The following is a 20,596-nucleotide window of genomic DNA, read 5'->3' as shown; positions in this document are numbered from 1 at the left end:
ATAGGATCCAGTTAAAGGGGACCATTATATTAACATAGAACTGTGATGGCGAACCAATGGCATGCATGCCAGAGATGGCACACAGAGCCCTCTCTGTAGGCACGCACGCTGTCACCAGCTGCTCTTCTGGCCAGCTGATCTTCACGTGCCCAGAGCACCAGAAACCCAAAGACCAGGTGGCCAGTGCACATGCGGTGCGGGCCCCCTGATATTTGGGTTTCCGGTGCTCTGGCACGTGCGCGCCAGTTTGGGTACTCTGTGCCAAAAATGTTTGCCATCACTGACATAGAACATTCATTTTCCATGGCCATTAGAAGAATGGCCAAATATTTATTAACTCAGAAAAGTCCCAAGATTAAATTTTGAACTTGCTAACAAACCCGTTTCTAAGCATGGGATTATGTGTCTGGAGAGTCAAGATTTGCAATTAAGCCCAGTGTGAAGTCTGATAGTTTCAGACTATCAGTTTCAGCAATTAGGATCAGAAGCAATTCTGAGGGTCATAGAAAGTAAGACGTAGACATAGCTTTCCTACCTAAATCATTTTTATTTACAGGAAGTTCAGTAATCTAATCTGGATCTCAAAACATTGGAGGCTAAAAATAATATTTCTTTTATCTTTATGTAATGAACTCAATAAGTTATGCTGAGTGGGGGCAGGATGGAGATTTTTAGAACTGTTTGTAAGTATAACCTCAACTGTAGTGGTAGAAACTCTTTCTCCAAAGAATCTGCAGAAGGTCTGAATAATAAAAAGTTGAAATCTTTATTTTGTTTTTATATATGGTAGATAGATAGATAGATAGATAGATAGATAGATAGATAGATAGATAGATAGATAGATAGATAGATAGATAGATGTATATGTATGTATATGTGTGTGTATGCATATATGTATATATACACACACATATACTGACATACTGTTTTGAAAATATGTTAATAAAAATATATTGTACTGTATATACAGATATTACCTAATGTATAAATAAATACATTATACATTATATATAAGTGCATACATGAACATACAGTACATACAATATTGTACAATATTATACATACATTATATGTACAGTATGTATACATACATTATAACTATATTGTGCATTATACATCCATGTTACATTATACATGTATTATACATTCAAGCATTATACACACATTGTTGCATTATAGTGCTTTAAACATCCATGCATTATATGTTACGTTATATATAATGCATTCATATACACATCCTTTTTTTTATTTTTACAACTCTGTAATCCCTTTCATTGGGGTGGGGGTGAGGCGACTGAATGGAGCCAAGTGTTACATACTTTACCTTATATATTATATCTGTGATGGAGACATACATAGATTATAATATACAAGTGACATTATAAACCATTGGGTTTTGAAGTGATTTACAAAATTCATCCTTCATAGGAAAAAAGGGATCATTATTGTTATTGTTCATTCTAAACATGCAATTAGAGAAGGAACAAAGGCAATTTGAGGAAAAAACAAAAAAAAGTGTGTATTTAAATAAACTAGTAATAGAAGCATTAATTTAAAAGATAAAATTATACAATAAGTATGTTCTGTTTCTGGAAGGTAACACAGTTTCCTCCCCCTTTGGCAAAAACAATTTATATAATTTCAGTCAAGAGTCTTCCCAATCTTTCATTTGAAATTTGAAGCCATATAATAGGAACTAAACCTACGTAATAGGTGTTATACTGCTGCCCATTAGCTGACACAATAGCTGACATAATGTCATAGCCAAGAATAATTTAATAATAATAATAATAATAATAATAATAATAATAATAATAATAATAATAATAATAATAATAATAATAATAAAACTGGCTTGTGTGTATGACCTGGAGATTTGAAGGGATAAACCATGTTAGACCTAATCAGTATCAACTTTATATATCCAGCTGGTGAAGGAGCTGTAGGCACAAGCTGTGTTGCACTACTATGCATTTCAAAGCATTGCTTTGCAGTCAGATTGAAAACAATGCACATCCTTTTATTTATTGTATGACCAATATATTACCATAATATAAGCATGGTATTAACATAATGTAAATATAGCCCAGTAGAACTGATTACAACTAAAAGAGAAGTACTGAAAATTAATGCTGAAAAACAAAATATTGGATAGTATATTTGTATGTGTTCAGACCACTTGTATAACTTCTGTGCATTTTATTACCAATAGTTATAATTAACATTGTACACAGGAGAGTACTGAGATTGCCAATAATTAGTCTGTATGACTAATGGGAACTGTTTAAAGCACCATAAACCCAACAAATTACTTGGTACTATTATATTAACTACTGTTACAGAGTGAGCTATGTTTAATGTTAATTCTAAACCATTGTTAAAAAGCTGTGTTAGCTGCTAGTAAGAGCCATAAGGAAGAGTTCAGAAGTACTAGTTTCTATTTTCATTAGCATAACTTGCTTTGTAAGCTAGAATTTAGTTATTAACTGTGCTTTATTTAATATAGAAGAAGGATATCCAATTTCCCACGATCAGGCTGGAATAAGAGTAGGTTGCAAAAGTAAAAATATGAAGCTTGTTGATGAGTCCTTGATTTATGTTTTTTATCCACTGGTAATGTATTGTTGATAAGAGGTTAATTAATCTTCTCTCTTCTGTATGCATTTTAATAAGACGGTATGACATCTTTGGAGATTTCTGAGAACATCCTCTGCCAATTGCAAATTGCAAATCTAAATGTAGTATAGATTATAATCCCAAAATAAAAAGTCATTGCGCAGACTGGATGGGATACACGATCCTATTCTCTGGAGAAAACAAAATAGGGAAAGATTGTTTTAGAACAGAAGTTCAACAATAACTGGATGAATTTACATGATTGGATATTGTCAATAATTATTTCCCAGTGAAGCTAATATGATCAAAGAAAATATGGAAATCCACCAGCAAAATAGAATAGTATAGAATAACAGACTTGGAAGGGACCTTGGAGGTCTTCTAGTCCAACCCCCTGCTTAGGCAGGAAACCCTACACCACTTCAGACAGATGGCTATCCAACATTTTCTTAAAAATTTCCAGTGTTGGAGCATTCACAACTTCTGCAGGCAAGTCGTTCCACTTATTAATTGTTCTAACTGTCAGGAAATTTCTCCTTAGTTCTAAGTTGCTTCTTTCTTTGACCAGTTTCCACCCATTGCTTCTTGTTCTACCCTCAGGTGCTTTGGAGAACAGCCCGACTCCCTCTTCTTTGTGGCAACCCCTGAGATATTGGAATAGTGCTATCATGTCTCCCGTAGTCCTTCTTTTCATTAAACTAGAGATACCCAGTTCCTGCAACTGTTCTTCATATGTTTTAGCCTCCAGTCCCCTAATCATCTTTGTTGCTCTTCTCTGCAGTTTTCTAGAGTCTCCAGAGTCTATAACCCTGCTATATTCTATTTGCTTTAATATTTTATGTTCAGAAGTTGGAGGCATTTAATTATGAAAGGTTAAACATATACCTAAATACTATTGGCTACAATCAGATGTAGTCAGTTTTTTCAATTTTGGCTCAGATTTTCCTGCTGGGGAACTCGTGACTCCAGCCATGGGTAGTACTCTGTCCTGTAGCTCTATGGACCGGGTTGAGGTTGAAGAGACGCCACACCCCTTCTCCCAGTTTCAACTCAGTCCAGAGCTTGTTCGGACATAGTGTGGGTTGCTCTTCAGCAAGTTTTTGCTGAGGATTGGAGGTTTGACTTTATCTTATTTTATTTTACTTTATTTGTCATTTTTCTTTCTCTTGTATATTTTGCCGAATTTGATCAGCTGGACAGCAGTTTGAAGCGACCGCTTTTAGAGAGCACGCCTTTCCGTGGGGGGACTTTTTGGCAGCGGTTTTAGCTGCGTGGTGCCGAAGTCATTGTGTTGGACACAGGGGAGCCCCAGGGACATTTGGGTGGTCTCCCTTGGGATTGCCTGCCTGCGGGATGCAGCTAGAGGGTCCCGCAGCAAAATTTAAATGGTTAGCTCCGTCGGCGTTTTTAGAGCTTGCTGCGGAGCTATTTACAGCAGTCCCTGGATAAAGCCCAAGCTGCAACGGGCCACCTTTCTCCCTCTGGACGACAAGAAGTGTGGGAGAGGGTGGCAATTCAATCCCACAGCAGGTTCTGGCGCAGAGGAATTTTCGCACCATTTTTGGAGAGCCATTTTTGGGGCAGCCGGGAGACCACCCAAATGTCCATTTTGTGGAAAAATTGCCATGTGGTTCTGGCTGTTTTTGGGGCTCGGTTTTGGCCTCTCAGCCATCAGAGGAGCATTAGGATAAGATTGCCTGCTCCTAAGGCCAAAAAGCAGCCAGGTTGTTGCTGCCTGGATTGATTCAAACATTTAACCCAGATTATTGCAGCATTTTTCCAGAATTATTTTGCTGGTTTCTGCAACTGATTGGGGATCTTCACCCTCTATCAACTTCAAAAGCAGCTGGACCCGGCTGGCTGGAGTAAAAGAGGGGACAGTGGAAGCAGTCCTTGCTGGGAGTTGGCTGGCGGTTTCACGGTCACATATTTATCAGCAATTCACATATTGTCCCCCTTGGAGTCGGGAGAGCCTTCCCACTCTCAGTGGATCTCTGGCAATGCTTCCAGATGTTCTTATTATAGTACTTGATGTGGTAGTACAGAAGCAGCAGCTAAGATTAGAGCCAAGGCTCTGACACTGAAGTGCCCTCCAGGAGAAGGCGGAAAAGAGGCTTCAGAATGCCTTAGAGACAAGTGCAAAAGAGCCTCAGAGTGGTGGAGAAGAGGAAACACAGGCTGTGATTCACCAAGAAATGGCCTCAGCAGACAGATCCTTGTCACCTGCCCCTGCATCATTAGATCTCCAGACAAGAGACTTGTCACCATCCCTCAGGGAGGGCGAGCAGGCAGGGTCGGTTGAGCCTGTTCCTTCTCCATCAGCGGTAGTAGCTTCACCTGTAGCCAGGGAGGCAGCAGCCAAAGATACAGAGATGCCACAGATGGTTCAGCAATGGATTGCTGTGGTGGTACAGAGGGGATTTGAAGCAGGTAGGCAGCTCAACAGGAAGGCCTCTCAAAGGGTGGAGGTGGCATCCAGACAGAAAGGTCAGGTGGTCACTCAGGTGGCTAGACAGGAGGAGTTAACTTCTGATTTGTCAGGGGCAAATCAGGGCAGGTTCCGAGGATCCTCTTCTATGGAAGAGGGGAAGGGGGAACAGGAATTGTATAAATTAAAAGATAACCAAGAATGACTGAGAAAGCAAAAGAAGGATTGGTGAGGTAACTGCCTGGCAAGGTATTTAGTAGCAATATAATTAAGGGCACAAAGGGTGACAATAAGCATCATTTGGAAACTGTAATGTAGCAAAAAATAAAGTTGACTGGTATACAAAAAGTGCAGGGGAAAAGAGATAGGTTTGAATTATTACAGTAATATGGGTTGAAGGTTGGTTGCTGAAGGTAGGAAGACTAATATATGAGAGATATAAAGCATGTATGAAAATAAATGGAATGCATGGTGAATGGTTCAACACTGAAGCCAAGGATGTGTGATATCCCTTGATTGTTTAATGTATCTATGTAAATGTATGAGGAATGCTTGCAATGAACTACATAGATTCTGTGAGCATGAATGTAGTTTTGCATGCAAACGGTATCCTGTTCTTAGCTCACAATTCTAATTATTTATATTAGTTGTATATATCAAAGGCCCCAACCTTTTGGGCACCATGACAGAGTTTTTTCCACGGACCGTGTGTGTGTTTGTGTCATGGTTTCATGTACTGCCTGCATCCCAGAGATGGGGCTTCGCTTGTTTGCACGGACTGGATTCTGGTATGTCGCAGTCCGGTGCCGGTCTATGGACCGGACGTTAGGGACTCCTACTATATATCACAGAATTAATGTATCAATGAACAAAGTTGACAGATATGAGGAAAAAATTGAATGAGATCAAATTATGCATTAAAAATTACAGCTGGTAGATTTTTGTATTTTGAAAAATCTTGATTAAATATTTGGCTAAATGGATAGTATTTTAAGATGTGCAAATGCTAAGGAAAAATAATAAGTATTATTTGCAGTTGCACTGAAAGAAATCAAAATGGTTGTGTATAAGCATCTTTCTTATCTGTATGTATGAATTAGATATCATGAAACATAAAAGTAAGACAAATATAATAAGTATTGATTATTTAAGTGTGAGTGAAATAACTGAATGAATATGGATTCATTATCCATATAGTAAATGGATACTGAATGGATAGTGAATGAATATGGATTAAATACAAAAGTGAGTGGTCACTATGAAACTATTAGTGTGTTGGTGTGGATTTAGACAAACAGAAAATGAACAAGAATAATTAAAATTATGGAAAGCAAGAATCTAAGAACATACGGTAGAAGGGAAGAGGCACTGAAAAAGTTATAGTTGGATGGAGCTGATGAGATCATCATTTGGCACTATCACTTTCAACTGCGATTGATGTGTTATTAACATGTTATGAGAAAATTCTGCATTACATGTTTGTAAACCACTATGGGTGATTACAGTATATGTAAGTTTGAAAATTATATTTAAATTATATTAAATTAAAATTATTGATTTTAAAAATATGTATTTAAAATATTTGTATTGATGATCTTTCTGCTTATAAGGCTGTTAGAGTAAAGTGATTGAAGTGGCATAAAATTATTTATGTATACATAAACAAGTGACTAGAAAATTGACCTAGCTCTTATATTTTATTAATTAATAAAATTTATATACCAATCATCTCACTATTGCAGTGACTGTAGGTGGTTTACAAATAAAAACTATAAAATCCATATAAAAAGAGACAAATATGAAAAGACAAAGTAAAAATAAAAACAATTAAAAAGATGGATGAAGCATCCTCTAGCACCAAACATCCCCAGGCACCATGCTAAAATATGGTTTATAGCTTATTTAACAAGCCATAATTGACTGAGTTTACATAATGGACTTTGGAAGCACTTTCAATACTTCATAGGAATATGTTGTGTTAGTCATGCTTTGATGACGTACTTCTTTGACATGGCACTTCACTTAGAGATTTGCTGCTGATTTGCTGCTATGCTGCATCAAATCAGACACTTCATTGATTTTCACCAGTCTTGTGTGAAGTACCCTAACAAGACAAAGCTTTGCATGACCCTAACGTTACAGTGTGTGCAAGCTGTTGTACAATATTCATAAATGCCCATGTCAGCAAAATAACTGTTCAATCCAGATTAGAGCTCTGTATGGATAAGGATATGCCAGATGTTAAAGCTGGTTTTAGAAAAGATGTGGCATGCTGGTTCATGCTGTAAAATTGAGAAAGCCGAAGGATAGCAAACAGTAGTTACATTCGTAATTGCTTATAGAAAGCCCTTTACTTGTTTTGACCATGTCAAGTTATATAATAATCTTAACAAAATAGGAATCCCAGAACATTTCATTTTTGTCAGGATACGTCTACAAGAAATGATACAAGGTGATGTATTCTCTCCTTATTTATTCATTTATTCGTGTGTGTGTGTGTGTGTGTGTGTGTATGTATGTATGTAAAAACTGGAGGGAAAAACATCAATAACTTGCATTATGACATTGTTCTGATAAGTGAAAATACAAATGATCTGAAAGCTCTAGTAATGAGAGTCAAAGGAGACTAATGTTAATAAGACCAAATTAATGAACAGGTATATCAAGCAGCCATAGAAGTGACAGTGAAAATGCTGAAATGGTGGATAGTTTCTGCCTTTTAGGATTGATGTATCAAATTCAAGGGAATCACCAGTCAAGAAATACCTTGCAGACTAGCATGCATCAATGAGGACTTCAGAAAAGAAATGTCATGAAGTGTTTTTGCACTGATATTATTCAAGGGATGGTTTTACCTTTGGCAAGCAATGAAAGCAAAACTTGGACTTTGAAGAAGTAGGATAGGAGGAGCATTGATGCTTTTGACCTTTGGTGTTAGAGAAGACTGTGAGAATGCCAGAGCTTACCAAGAAAACAAATAAAATTATACATATTTTGAAAGGTTTGTAAATTTTGGGAAAGTAGAAGGAAGGAGATGAAGAGAATCACCAGCAGCAAAGTGGATGGATTTAATTACAGTGGCAATGGGGTCACCTTTGGATGAATTGAAGAGCTGGATTGGGGAACGGCCATGATAATTAAGAATCAACACTGACTGATGGCATATAATCAGTCAGTCACTATCTATAAGACAGGGGTGTCCAAACTTGGCCCCTTGAAGAGTGGTGGACTTCACAGAATTCCCCAGCCAGCATGAGCTATAAATATGAGCAAGTTGCTGGCTGGGGAATTCTGGGAGTTGAAGTCCACCATTCTTCAAAGGGCCATGTTTGGACATCCCTGCTATAAGATATTTGGATTCTGTAATCAAAACCCTTATAAATCATACTGTGACTTAGCAAGATTTCCTCAAGTAATGAGGAAACTCAACTCAATTTATTTGAATTTCTACGGTGAATACATGGGTGACTGAATCTCTAGCAAAACTACATAGACTATTGTGTCAGGTAACGGAAGCAACACATGCTAACATGTTTAAGTGAGTACAGAATATATTTTAATATAATTACTTTTAAAACATTATGAGAAGAAAGAGTAGTTAGTATGTAGTTAAACACCTATTGCAAATAAACAAGATGAACAAGTTCATTAAAAGCATTGAATGTGCTGTATAATTTATTGTATGCTGTTGTTACGATGTTAATTTTTTATTACATTGCCTATATTCTTAGCCAATTATTTATAACTAAATAATAAGTTCTATAAATAGGTAAATAGATCAATAGTAAGGTGGTTGATGAGACCCAATAACTTTGTTTGTTTTACTCCTGCCTTCATTTGGTTCCATTTGAATGAAAGTAGTGTATAAAGTTTTTTACTTGCACGGCAGGAGTAGATGTGTGATAAAGTAGCTTTGTGTTTGTTTCATTCTACAGTATATATTTCAGTACTCTAACAGCCTCTCTTTATTGATTTAATTATTAATTGAATAGCATTCAAAGAAAACTGCCACCATGAGATCATGTGTTTCAGTTACCTTGCATCATGCAGGTTTCTGATTCATGCTAATATGAAAAGTGAACGCTGGATGAGCAGCATGTAGGGATTTGTTTTCAGATTGGCAATATTCCAGGTGCTGCCTTGCCTCTTGGTGGAAAAATGCAAAGCTACTAAATGTTGGGGGAGGGGGAGACATTTGCCTAAAATTGGTTTTTATTTATTTAAAATATGCCACAAATGTTAAGGATCACACTGTCACTGTGGATCATTTTGCTCTCAACTAAAATCAGATGCAGTTCTGATTTTAGAGTAGATTTTAACAATTGCTTCAGGGAGTCTAACAAAATGATTTCTCCTGTAGTGAATTATAAAAGCCTTTGCTATATTTTAGACTTCCCCAAACTGGTTCCTTTAAAGTGTTGGACTCTACTCTCTATTTTCACACATTGTAGTAACTATTGATCATGGTATCCAGAGTTAATGGCAGCTTTGGGCAAATTAATATGGAGAGCATGTTGGGAAAGGGTGATACCTGCCATGTGGATGTTTGCCAACAATTTTATTTTTGCTTGTTCCATCGAATACTTTTCATTACTTATCAAAGCTATAATCTATGACTCTGGGGTGAGAATTGTTTGCCACAGTTGAAGTCATTTACCTGATGTGTTCTGTACTAAAATTTTGGATTATAATGTTTGAAAACTTTTACTCTTGAACATGTAGCGCAAAAATCAATCTCATTATTGATTATTCTCTCTCTCTCCACTTTTCCTATTCCGCCCCACCCACAAATCACTTAAAATTTTTAGTGGGTACAATGCAAACACTATGAAATGGCAGTCACTTGCTTTCTGTCTATTCATCAAGTTAAATTAAAAATTGAACATTTAAACTAATGTACAACACTAGGATGTACTGTAGAAACCATGTAAATGGTTAGATTACACAGGAGGACTAACTGACACCAGAAGACTAATTTAAAAATCAGAAACAACATTGGAAGAACAATATTCCACAGTAGATACAATTTAATTTTCTATATCATATTATAATATGAATTTAAGGAGAATTTTACAAATCCAGGTTTTATCATATTCTATACCCAACAACGAAGTCAGTTGAATAAATAAATGCTTATAAACTTTTGCCAGCCTAAGAGATCATTGTGTTTTAATACGAATTAACCTTTACTATTTGAGGAATAAATTTAACCAAAATATGTTTTCACAGATTTTGTTTAAAAATAAAAGATTTTAAGAGAAAAAATATACTATATTGTATAAGGAAAACAGAATATCTGATTCTAGTCTACTGTTCTCAAAACTTCATTCTCCTTGAAACTCTAGCATCCCAATTCTTGATACAAATGAATTATAAAAGCTTGAAAGTGCATAAATTATTTTACAGTTTTTAAATCATAACTCCAGTAGCTGGTATTAATTTGAAAAGCCCTGAATGGTTTCATTTCAGGATAGATGAAAACACTTTTTCTATAGTTCAGAAAGAGAAGCCATTTACAATTTCCGAGTATATATTTTAAGTGTTGTATCATGAAGTGTTAAATTTGTACCCTGTGACTATCATTAAGTGTTGTAAGTGTTGTACCTTGATGAAGGTATCTTTTCTTGTATATACACTGAGAACATATGCACCAAGATAAATTCCTTGGGTGTCCAATCACACTTGGCCAATAAAATTCTATTCTATTCTATTCTATTCTATTCTATTCTATTCTATTCTCTCTTCTAGTCACTTTTAATACATGATCAATGGCAGAACACCTAATGATAATTTCCTTAATTGCAAGCCTGTTTTCTAAAGTTTGTATATAAAATTGGCCTGCACAATCAAAATTTCACATAGGTTTTTGCTTATACTTTATGAAGCTTTCCAATCATGTTATGAATATCATATGCATCTACTGTAATATTTTATCTCTGTTTTGCTATTTTATGTTTTCAATAACAGGTCTATCCTGAACTGCAAATCACAAATGTTGTTGAAGCTAATCAACCAGTAACAATCCAGAACTGGTGCAAGCAGGGAAGGAAGCAGTGTAGGAGTCATCCATATATTGTTGTTCCATATAGGTGCTTGGGTATGTATAATTATAAATTTTGTCAACATAGTCTGTGAATGTAGCTATATGTATTTATGTGTATTTCACATATGTATATACACACACATATGTATACACACACACACATAAATATGTATACTTACACTTAAAATTAATTTTATTCTAAGAAAATGTCTGTATAATAATATCGTATTCTTTTCCAATTAACTATGACATTATGATTCTTTAAGGCAGGGGTGTCAAACTCAAGACTCAGGGGCCAAATCCGACCCACAGGGTATTTAGATCTGGCCTGCAGGGCTGCCCTGGAAACAGCGAAGGACCAGCTTGCTGTGCCTCTACCAGCAAAAACAGAGCTCAGGAGGGCCATGTACAACCCTCCCAAGCTCTGTTTTCATCTGTGACTGCCTCCTGCAACCCTCTGCCAGCAAAAACAGAGCTTGGGAGGGCCGTGAATGCTTGGGCCACCACAAGGGCCCCTGAGATGAGTGACGTCGAGCTGGCCACGCCCACCCTGGCCCCCGAGGTCAAACACAACACTGATGCGGCCCTCAATGAAATTGAGTTTGACACCCCGGCTTTAAGGAAATTAAGCAATGTTTTTTTAAAGTCTAAATAGGAAAATAAATAAATATATAATATGTTTGTGCCATACAGTAGTAATCAAATATATCCTAGTTCTTGTGTTTTATACATTTATAAGTTGCACATAGAATGACAGAAACAACTTATTGTTATATTATAGATATTTTCTCAAATCTCTCTATTTGTTTGGGTCCCAGATATAAAATGTATTTAAAGCTTATTCCTAAAATAGTGCATGTTCCTTTTTTCTCCACTGTGGCCATAAAAATAATAGGGATGGGGGGGCAAATTGCTTAAAAAAAAACAAATTAATATTGTCTTGCTGTATCTGGACAAAGAATAGTTAATTTTAGTTATGAATATTTGAAATAAACCAGTTTATTCAATTATCTAAGCCAGCTTCTTAAATAATCTAATATTGCTGTTAACTATAGTATTAGCCTTAACTTGTTTATGAAGCATACAGAATTAATTGCTGAAAATACCTTTGAAAAATACCTTTCAACTTTCCTTTGATTTATTTTTGTAAGCCTAGACTATCCAAAGATATAACACAGCTTTGAAAACTCCATGTTCTGTATCAGATTTCAAATAAGAGAGGCTAGAGTCACTTTTCATCCTGTAACTAGCTTAGTTTATACTGTTTTTTCCCTAAAGTTGCTTTTTTCTTTTGTTTTGTTCTCCAAGTAATTTAATAAAGGATTTATTTTTAGTCACCATCTCACTTTTTAAATAAGAAATGTTTAGGTTCCATTATAACTTTAGGGTTTAACATATTAAATAGATAAAAGCTATACTGAAGTCATATTTATGCAGAAGATACTGTAAGCAGGGATGGGCTTCAAAAATTTTAGCAAGGGGGAGAGGCATGGCCAGCGTCGTGACGAAACGGTCGCTCACCCCGATAGCTCTGGGGTAAGCGACGAAATTCCCCCCGAAATGGGGGTCCGTTGTGGACCATAGCTGCCTCATAGTGGCAGTGAAGAATGGGGGAGCTTCTGGAGCGATCAGGGAGACAGCAAACTCCCTGCAGCTCCGGTCTTTTCCCCCCGACCCATCAGGGAGGAATGGCAGCCTTCATCAGCTGCTACAAAGTTGGAGACGGCCACAAGAATCAGGCAGGAGGAAGAAGCATTCTCAAAGAACAGAATGTCGAAGTCAGGTGAGTTGTCATCAGCTCATGGAGGAATAAGTGCTTTTAAAAAAAATGCACAAGCATTGAAGAAATTTGGAACTAGCGGCTAAATTTAATGGAAATTGAAAACGGAAAGAAATAAATTAAGGATACCCTAAATTCTGAAGAAGAGGGCTTGGAATGGAAGTCTAGCACCCTAACTAATGGAAAGAATCAATTTAAAGAATACTTAAACTTTGAAAATAGAGCGCTTGGAACGGAAGTTAAGAGCCCTATTTAAACAAGACTTGGAAAAAGGAAAATAAGCGGAGACAAAGGGAAGGTGTGGTTTATCTTTTCAGAAATTAAAATGGACACTGTTTTAAATGCGACTGTAATTCAAAAGATACTTAAAGATAGAAGAAAAATGAAAGTAAGAAATTGTTTTTTGAGATTTTAAAATAATTTCAGTGTGATTTTAAGATGCATTTAAGAAAAGATTCTGGATTAGAAAATTGATTTTTATGATTTAACATACTTAAGAATAAGAATAAACTTAATTGCTACCTAAAATGGCTATTTAGTTACTTGTGGTCTGTAACTGTACTAAAGAGTGACATCTTGAGACAGGAAAAAAAGTAAGAGTCGAATAGCTTTTGTTTTAGGACTATTCCCATGAAGATTGATATGTTGTTGTGATCGCATGACAGCTTTAAGAAAGGATTTTGGATGCCTGCCTTTAGGTTGAAGATCTAAGCAGAGAACTTTGTCATCTAAACAAGAATACAAGTGATAACTATGGAACAACAAGACTTTGGACAAGAAAGTTGGTTTTTATGATTTGAAACTTTTAAGAATACTGTTGCTTATTTATTTATTTATTTATTTGTTCACATTTATATACCGCCCTATCTCCCTAGGGACTCAGGGCAGTTCACAGGCAAATAAAAATACATATAAATACAGATTAAAATAACAATTAAAAAACTTATTCTACCTAGCCAGATTATTAAAAAGCAATATAAATAGTAAATAATAAAACCCATTAAAATCCCATATAAATTTAAAATCTAATCCAGTCCTGCGCAGATGAATAAATGTGTTTTGAGCTCGTGACGGAAGGTTCGGAGGTCTGGAAGTTGACGAAGTTAGATGATTTGCAACTGCATTAAACAATGATTTCTAGAGGCAGAGGAAGAATGCAAGAATCAAATAGTCTTTGTGATTTCAGGACTATTCTCATGAAGATGGATAGGTTGGTGTGATCACACGACCACTTCAAGAAAAGATCCTGAATGGCTGCTCTTAGATCTAGACTAAGGATTTTAATAGAGAATAGAATAGAATAGAATAGAATAGAATAGAATAGAATAGAATAGAATAGAATAGAATAGAATTTTTTTTATTGGCCAAGTGTGATTGGACACAAGGAATTTGTCTTGGTGGCTATGCTCTCAGTGTACATAAAAGAAAAGATACGTTTATCAAGGTACAACATTTACAACACAAATGATGGTCAGTATATCAATATAAATCATAAAGACTGCCAGCAACAAAGTTACAGTCATACAGTCATAAGTGGAAAGAGATTGGTGATGGGAACTATAAGAAGATTAATAGTAGTGCAGATTTAGTAAATAGTTTGACAGTGTTGAGGGAATTATTTGTTTAGCAGAGTGATGGCTTCTGGGGAAAAACTGTTCTTGTGTCTAGTTGTTCTGGTGTGCAGTGCTCTATAGTGTCATTTTGAGGGTAGGAGTTGAAACAGTTGAAACAGAATTTTATATTTATGCAAGAATACAAGTGAAAATTATAGAATAATTTTTAAGGATGTTTTGGGGAATGAAGGAAAGGTTATAGATTAAAATGGGGAAAGAGGGAAATGAGTGTTAAAGAATTTATATCGAGGAATGGGCTATTCTTTCTTCTTCTGCTTTTTTCTAAGAATATGTAAGGGATTTAAAATGTTTAGTGATAAAATTTCCAAGAGAATAGTCAAATATAATAAGGGAACTATTGGGAGAAACAAGAAGTACCCACCCCTTTCAATTTTAAGCTGTTTTGTTTTATTGAGAATTGATAATACGGAAATTTTTTTAAGTATATGTTATTTGGAGGCAGAGGAAGTTGATAAGAGGGAATAGTCTTTGTGATTTCAGGACTAATCCCAAGTAAGATAAGAATATATGTGATTGCAGGGCAGCTTTGGGAGAGGGTTTTTGGGTGGTCTGACCTCTGATTAAAAGCAATACAGATATGTTTAAATTTGTGGAATTTAAGAAGTTAACAGAAGAATTATTAATGATGTTTTGGGGAATTAAAACATGGGGACTAGACTTTATTTAAACTTTAACGGGATGAAATATAATTTTTATTAGATATGTGCAATAACTATTAATTTGAATGAAGGAGAAGAAAATGTATTGTATAGAATACAATGGGAAGATGAAATTTGAAATACGTTTAAGGATGTACCTTACTGACAATCTGTTCACAATGATTTTTTTTACTATTATGTTTATAAAAAATAAAAAACATTTGGAAAAAAATATTTTTTTTAGCAGTGGGTTCTCTGCCCGGTTGCTGGGTAGGCATGGCCATGGTGGGTGTGGCCTAGTTGGCCTCCTGCACCATGGCGGGTGGGGCGTTTTTCCCAAGCTTTGGCTTTCCTTGAGCCTCCAGGAGGGTGAAAACAGCCTACCCAGGCTCTGGAGGCCCTCTGGAGGCCCGTTTCCCACCTTCTCGAACTTCCGGTAGACCCATTTTTTGCCCTCCCCGAGCCTCGCACTTGCCTGCATCCAAAATGGGTCACATGGGGACTCCTGGGAGGGGCGGGGTGGGTGGGGCCAGCCAGGAGTAGGATTTGGGGGGTTCTCCGAACTGCACAGAATCTTAGTTAAAGGTTCTCCCGAACCCCTGTGAACCCCCAGCAGCCCATCCCTGACTGTAAGGTGTTACAGAATATAGGAATCCATATATGGGTATATACATATTTCTTTATATCAAGCTCTGGTTTGAATCCTCAGTGCCTATTGTTCATCCTTTGGGAGTTATGACTTTTGCTGCTCTTTTCTTTAGGAGATAGCTCTTTGCTTCCCACCTTTTCAGTTTCAGCACTTCGTTTTTTGCTTCTTGTGCACTTCCAGCTCAGGAAGTTCTATCTTTTCCTCTAAAAGAAAAGAGGACATGATATAGTTGAATAATGCTGGGCTTATTTGACAAGTTTGTCAAACTTAAGCATGATTAAGTAGAATTAAAATAGAATTAAAATAAGCCTACTGTATTACTGACTTTCACAATTTTTACAATTGTATGAACAATTTTATGAATTTGTATGAATTTGAATTGCATCATGTTGCTGTGGCCTGTGTATAATAGAGAATTATTTTATTTCTTCATATTACTTTAAATACATTTTTCATTATTCATCATTTCTTAATTAAGATGAATTGTGAGTGCCAAACTTACCAAAGAATGATAACAGCTGCAGGTAATAAAACATTTGCTTATCAATAAATAAGCTCCGCAATTATAAGCAAAACAAATGTTCCCATATGATACATTAATATTGTATTTTATTCTAATTCAGAAAGTGAATCTCTTTGGACCATCTTTTTACACAATACAGAGCTGGGAACCTTAAGTTTTTCCTGTTTGAAGTATTACACTATGTATATCACAAAACAAAGGGTTCTTAGTCTCCTTTAGAGATTTGTTTATTTTTTTTCCAACCTTCATTCCTTTGATAGAAGGATGGAAAGATCTGCTTCATAAAGTGCTTAAATTCATTGAAGACCTTATGTTACTGAAACAAAAAATTGGATCCAGTTCCAACTCAGTATTTGTTTATTTGTTTGGAAATTATGTCTCAAGTCTTATATAAGATACTTGTATTGGCACCAAGAAAAAAACATATTATCAAGGTTTCAACTGGAATGTCATTAGGATTTATTTGGTTTCTTATTTCTTTGCCTCCTGTATACTCAAGTTTTTCAAATTCGTTTTACTATCGCTTCAATTAAATGTTCTTCATTGCAACTGTCATATTTATCAGAAAATTTAATCTTCCAGAAAATACTAAGTACTTCAGTTACCAAGTCTATTCCACTGCTGAATTGAGGACTCCAAAATAAATCATCCAAAAAAGATGGCTATTTAGTTCCACTTCACTAGTCAACTGTAATTTTATTGTAATTTCCATTGTTCTATATCTTGTACCCTGAAATGACATGAAATGGAAAATCGTTTTTTCCATTTTCAAACAGATCACATACGGGAAGTTCTGCTGAAACTTTCTGAATAACAGTGATTTGGCAAATACAAAATCTGAAACTTTGTTCGTTCTAGGCTTTGGCAAAAACAAAACTGTCTCGGTCTCAGAGTGATTTGATGGGGTTTATATAAGGCTACTGAATACAGCTGTCTCTGTCTCCTCTTACTTAGCAACCTGTCTTCTCCCATTCTTTTCAATGCCCCCCCCCATCCTCCCTTTGTGATCCAATGTGGCATGTCCCTCTGCCCTGCTCATCCTCCAGCACCTTCCCTGCTTTCCTTGAACTGCTTCTACTGTAGCATATCCCACCATAGTACCCATTCCTATCATTTCTCTGCCTTCCCTTAGCTGCCCCTGTCTCCATTGGCTTACTTTATGTAAAAAAAATATTATTGGTGTGTCCCTTGCCAATTTCATTTCATTCTGAACTTTAGCTTTTTTGATAGAACCTCTTTCTAATTGCCTATACACTTCCTAGACAACTTGTGGGTTTGGTGGTGGTGGTGTTTTTTTTTAGATTTTTGCTAAATATCCACATGGAACATTCTTTCTTTCTTTTTTTCTTTATCAAAATTGGTTGCAATTGTGCTTTTAGTATCTTTTTTAAGGATTTCTTCTCATTCGTCTCCCCTGCTATTGTGAAAGTTGAGGCTTTTGAAGTCCAAGTTATACTAGTATTAGTTTTCCTTAAAATAAATAATTAAAATTCTATTACATGGTCACTTTTCCTCACTGTTCTTGCTAGTAGCTGTGCATCAGGTTTCTTTTTGGTGACCATCCAGGCAGGAATGATTAATTCTCTTGTGCCTTCCCCCACTTTCTAAATAATAAAGTTGTTGATAGTACAGAAATTTCCCAGCAGGACAATGCTTGACTGTGTTTTGCAACAAATGTTGGGATTTACAGTCATCAGTATTGTTTCATTCTTCATTGAAAAACTTGCAGTTGGTGACCTACATCTTTTCCTTGTTGTTGATAGTATGCATCAACAGGTTTTAAAATTGGATTTCTTATTTTAATCCAGTATCACAAAGTTCATTCATATAGATTTCTGTGCAAATGTGAATTGCATACCTATTCCCTTTCTGTTAAACAAATAGTATCTTTTAGTTGCTATATTCTAACTATGGAAGTCATCCTACCACTATATTCATGAAGTCATATTTTGTTCATTGTACTAAACATTCAAGTTTAGTTTTTCTGTTATAAACTTTATAGACAATGAATGTTATATAGACAACAAATGTTATGAACTTTATGAGCAAGTATTCAGATCTTTGAGCAGTTCAATACAGAATATTCCTTCCTTTTATTTTATTTTACAACCCACAAATCTTGATCTGACATCCTTTAAAATTTTCATCTTCCGTTCCCTAGGGGGGTCTGCTAAAAGTCTTCATGATCAAACTGGGTATGTTTCAGCCAATAGCATTTTTATCCATCCAGTACTCAATTCTTCAGATAACTCAGTATTTTTGAACAAAATACCTTTTATTACCAGCATTACAAACCTAGTCATTTATATATCTCCCCTTCCAATGTCTCTTTCATGAAATAAAAGATGTTTGAGAAAATGGGTTCTTCACAGATTCTTGAATTACTTATCTAGATTTTCAAAATCCCTGATGGTTTATTTATAATCTGTATACAGCTACATATGTCCTTGCAGGAAGAAATAAGAGGACTGAATAAATTTTAGAAAATGTCATTAGATATCACCTTGTATTTCCAATAGTTTTGACTTTAAAAGTTAGTAAATGAATGGGTTTTGTCTGATGCTGTTGCTGAAGTAGCATGACCAATTTATTAAATCTAGTTTTTAAGATCAGGTATTCATATTTTAGGTAGCTGTTTAATTCATTAAAAATAATATTATTCCCTAACTATTTCAAAATGTGTTTGCTTATAAACCATTTATTGAAGCTTAAAATAAAATGGGAGTGTTCAAATATTTTTTCTTTCAGTTGGAGAATTTGTGAGTGATGCCCTTTTAGTGCCAGATAAGTGCAAGTTCCTTCACCAGGAAAGGATGGATATTTGTGAAACTCACCTGCATTGGCACACAGTTGCTAAAGAGGTATGTTGAAGTTCCTAGCCCTCTTTAAACTAAACATTTCTTTTGTGATGTTTAAACATAAATAGCACATTGAGCCAGTAAAAAATTCAGCAACATTTTCAGTTCTGCATTTAGAACAATTTATAGCCATTTCATTAAAGCAGAAACCGTAGTTTCATTCCAACAGCTCTTTTTTGTTTTCAGTTTGATTCATAAATGTGTATTTTCTTATTCTGTGACTACGTAAAGTACAGATTTTAAAAAATAATGTAGTCTAAAGTCTTTTAAATGCTTGTTGTACTGTCCCAGGCCAGACACACATGCCTGGAATGCAAGACTTTAGTTTACATGAACTATTATAAATGGCAACCAGCAGGGCATGTGCACAAACACATGCATGGTTTATAACATTCCTAAATTTGCCGGAAGCTTTCCTGGAAGAAGTTTTCATGGCCAAAAACCAAAGCAGCAAGAAGAAATGTACTCAGATCTGGTCCAAAGTTCTAAGCATCATGGGTGAGTCAGCTGGTCTAGGTTTAGGGTGATAGTTTGCACATCTCTGACATCACTCTAATTTCCAACTAGGAATGTTAGGCTAGTAGTGGCTCTTGAAGTCAGTAAATGTAATCAAGACTGGGATTACCCCTGGTTTACAAGGAAATGCACTGAATGCTATTGCTCTGCTCTGTTGCACACAACAGGGTGGTCAAAGTGTTCAGTTCCTTTTCTCTGACTTCAGGTGCAGTTGCTTCTGATGATGACTGGGTAGATGAACTTTAGGCAATTGAGTTCTCAAAGCTTACTCAGGCTGAAGTCATTCAGGTAGAGCCAGTGTAGTCTCCTTGGTATTAGACTCCTCTGTCTTGGAGCGAGCCAAGACCCGTGTAAACAACAGTGCAAAATTATATGTGTAATGCTATTGTGTATTGTTCAGAAAACAAAAATGCAAAATAGTTTAGATTCTATTTAATTATACCCAATTTATATTAGATATCTAATTTTATTTAAATGAAGTTTATAAAACTCATGATTCCTTCCATTTGCATTAACATTCACAAGATAGACTTCCTTTGTTCTTTAAGCTTATGACTAAAAGATACTATTACCAGTAGTTCTGACTGTCATACTGAGCTGTAGCTACTTTCCATGTCCTCTGTGAACATACAGAAAAAAAATGTAATCCATTGAACTCAGTAGAAGTGAGTTCTAAAAATTATATATTATGTAAAACATAATGTACATCTGCTTACTCAAGCTTTCTTTGCTATTTCTTCAAGTTATTTAATTTTCAAGACATCAAGTTATTTAATTTTCTTGCTTCCTCTATATTATTTGTGATTTTACGAATATATATGATGGTCCACCTGGCCACCTTTTGACTTTTAAGCTTTTTGCTAATATTTTTTTATTTATTTATCTATATCCCACGTTTATTATTTTTACAA

General features: G+C 35.5%; 1 protein-coding gene across 3 annotated transcripts in view; it reads left to right on the top strand.

Annotated features, from left to right (window-relative positions):
- Positions 1-20,596, top strand: part of APP (amyloid beta precursor protein) — a 113,549-nt gene that overhangs the window by 36,082 nt on the left and 56,871 nt on the right. For all 3 annotated transcript variants that reach the window (XM_058186748.1, XM_058186747.1, XM_058186746.1), the window contains exons 3-4: positions 11,012-11,141; positions 19,060-19,172. In XM_058186748.1, coding sequence (XP_058042731.1) covers positions 11,012-11,141; positions 19,060-19,172 — 243 coding nt within the window. The remainder of the gene's footprint in view (positions 1-11,011; positions 11,142-19,059; positions 19,173-20,596) is intronic.

Source organism: Ahaetulla prasina, chromosome 5 (genome assembly GCF_028640845.1).
Source record: "Ahaetulla prasina isolate Xishuangbanna chromosome 5, ASM2864084v1, whole genome shotgun sequence".
Lineage (NCBI taxonomy): Eukaryota > Metazoa > Chordata > Lepidosauria > Squamata > Colubridae > Ahaetulla > Ahaetulla prasina.
This window is presented reverse-complemented; position numbering and strand designations above follow the sequence as displayed.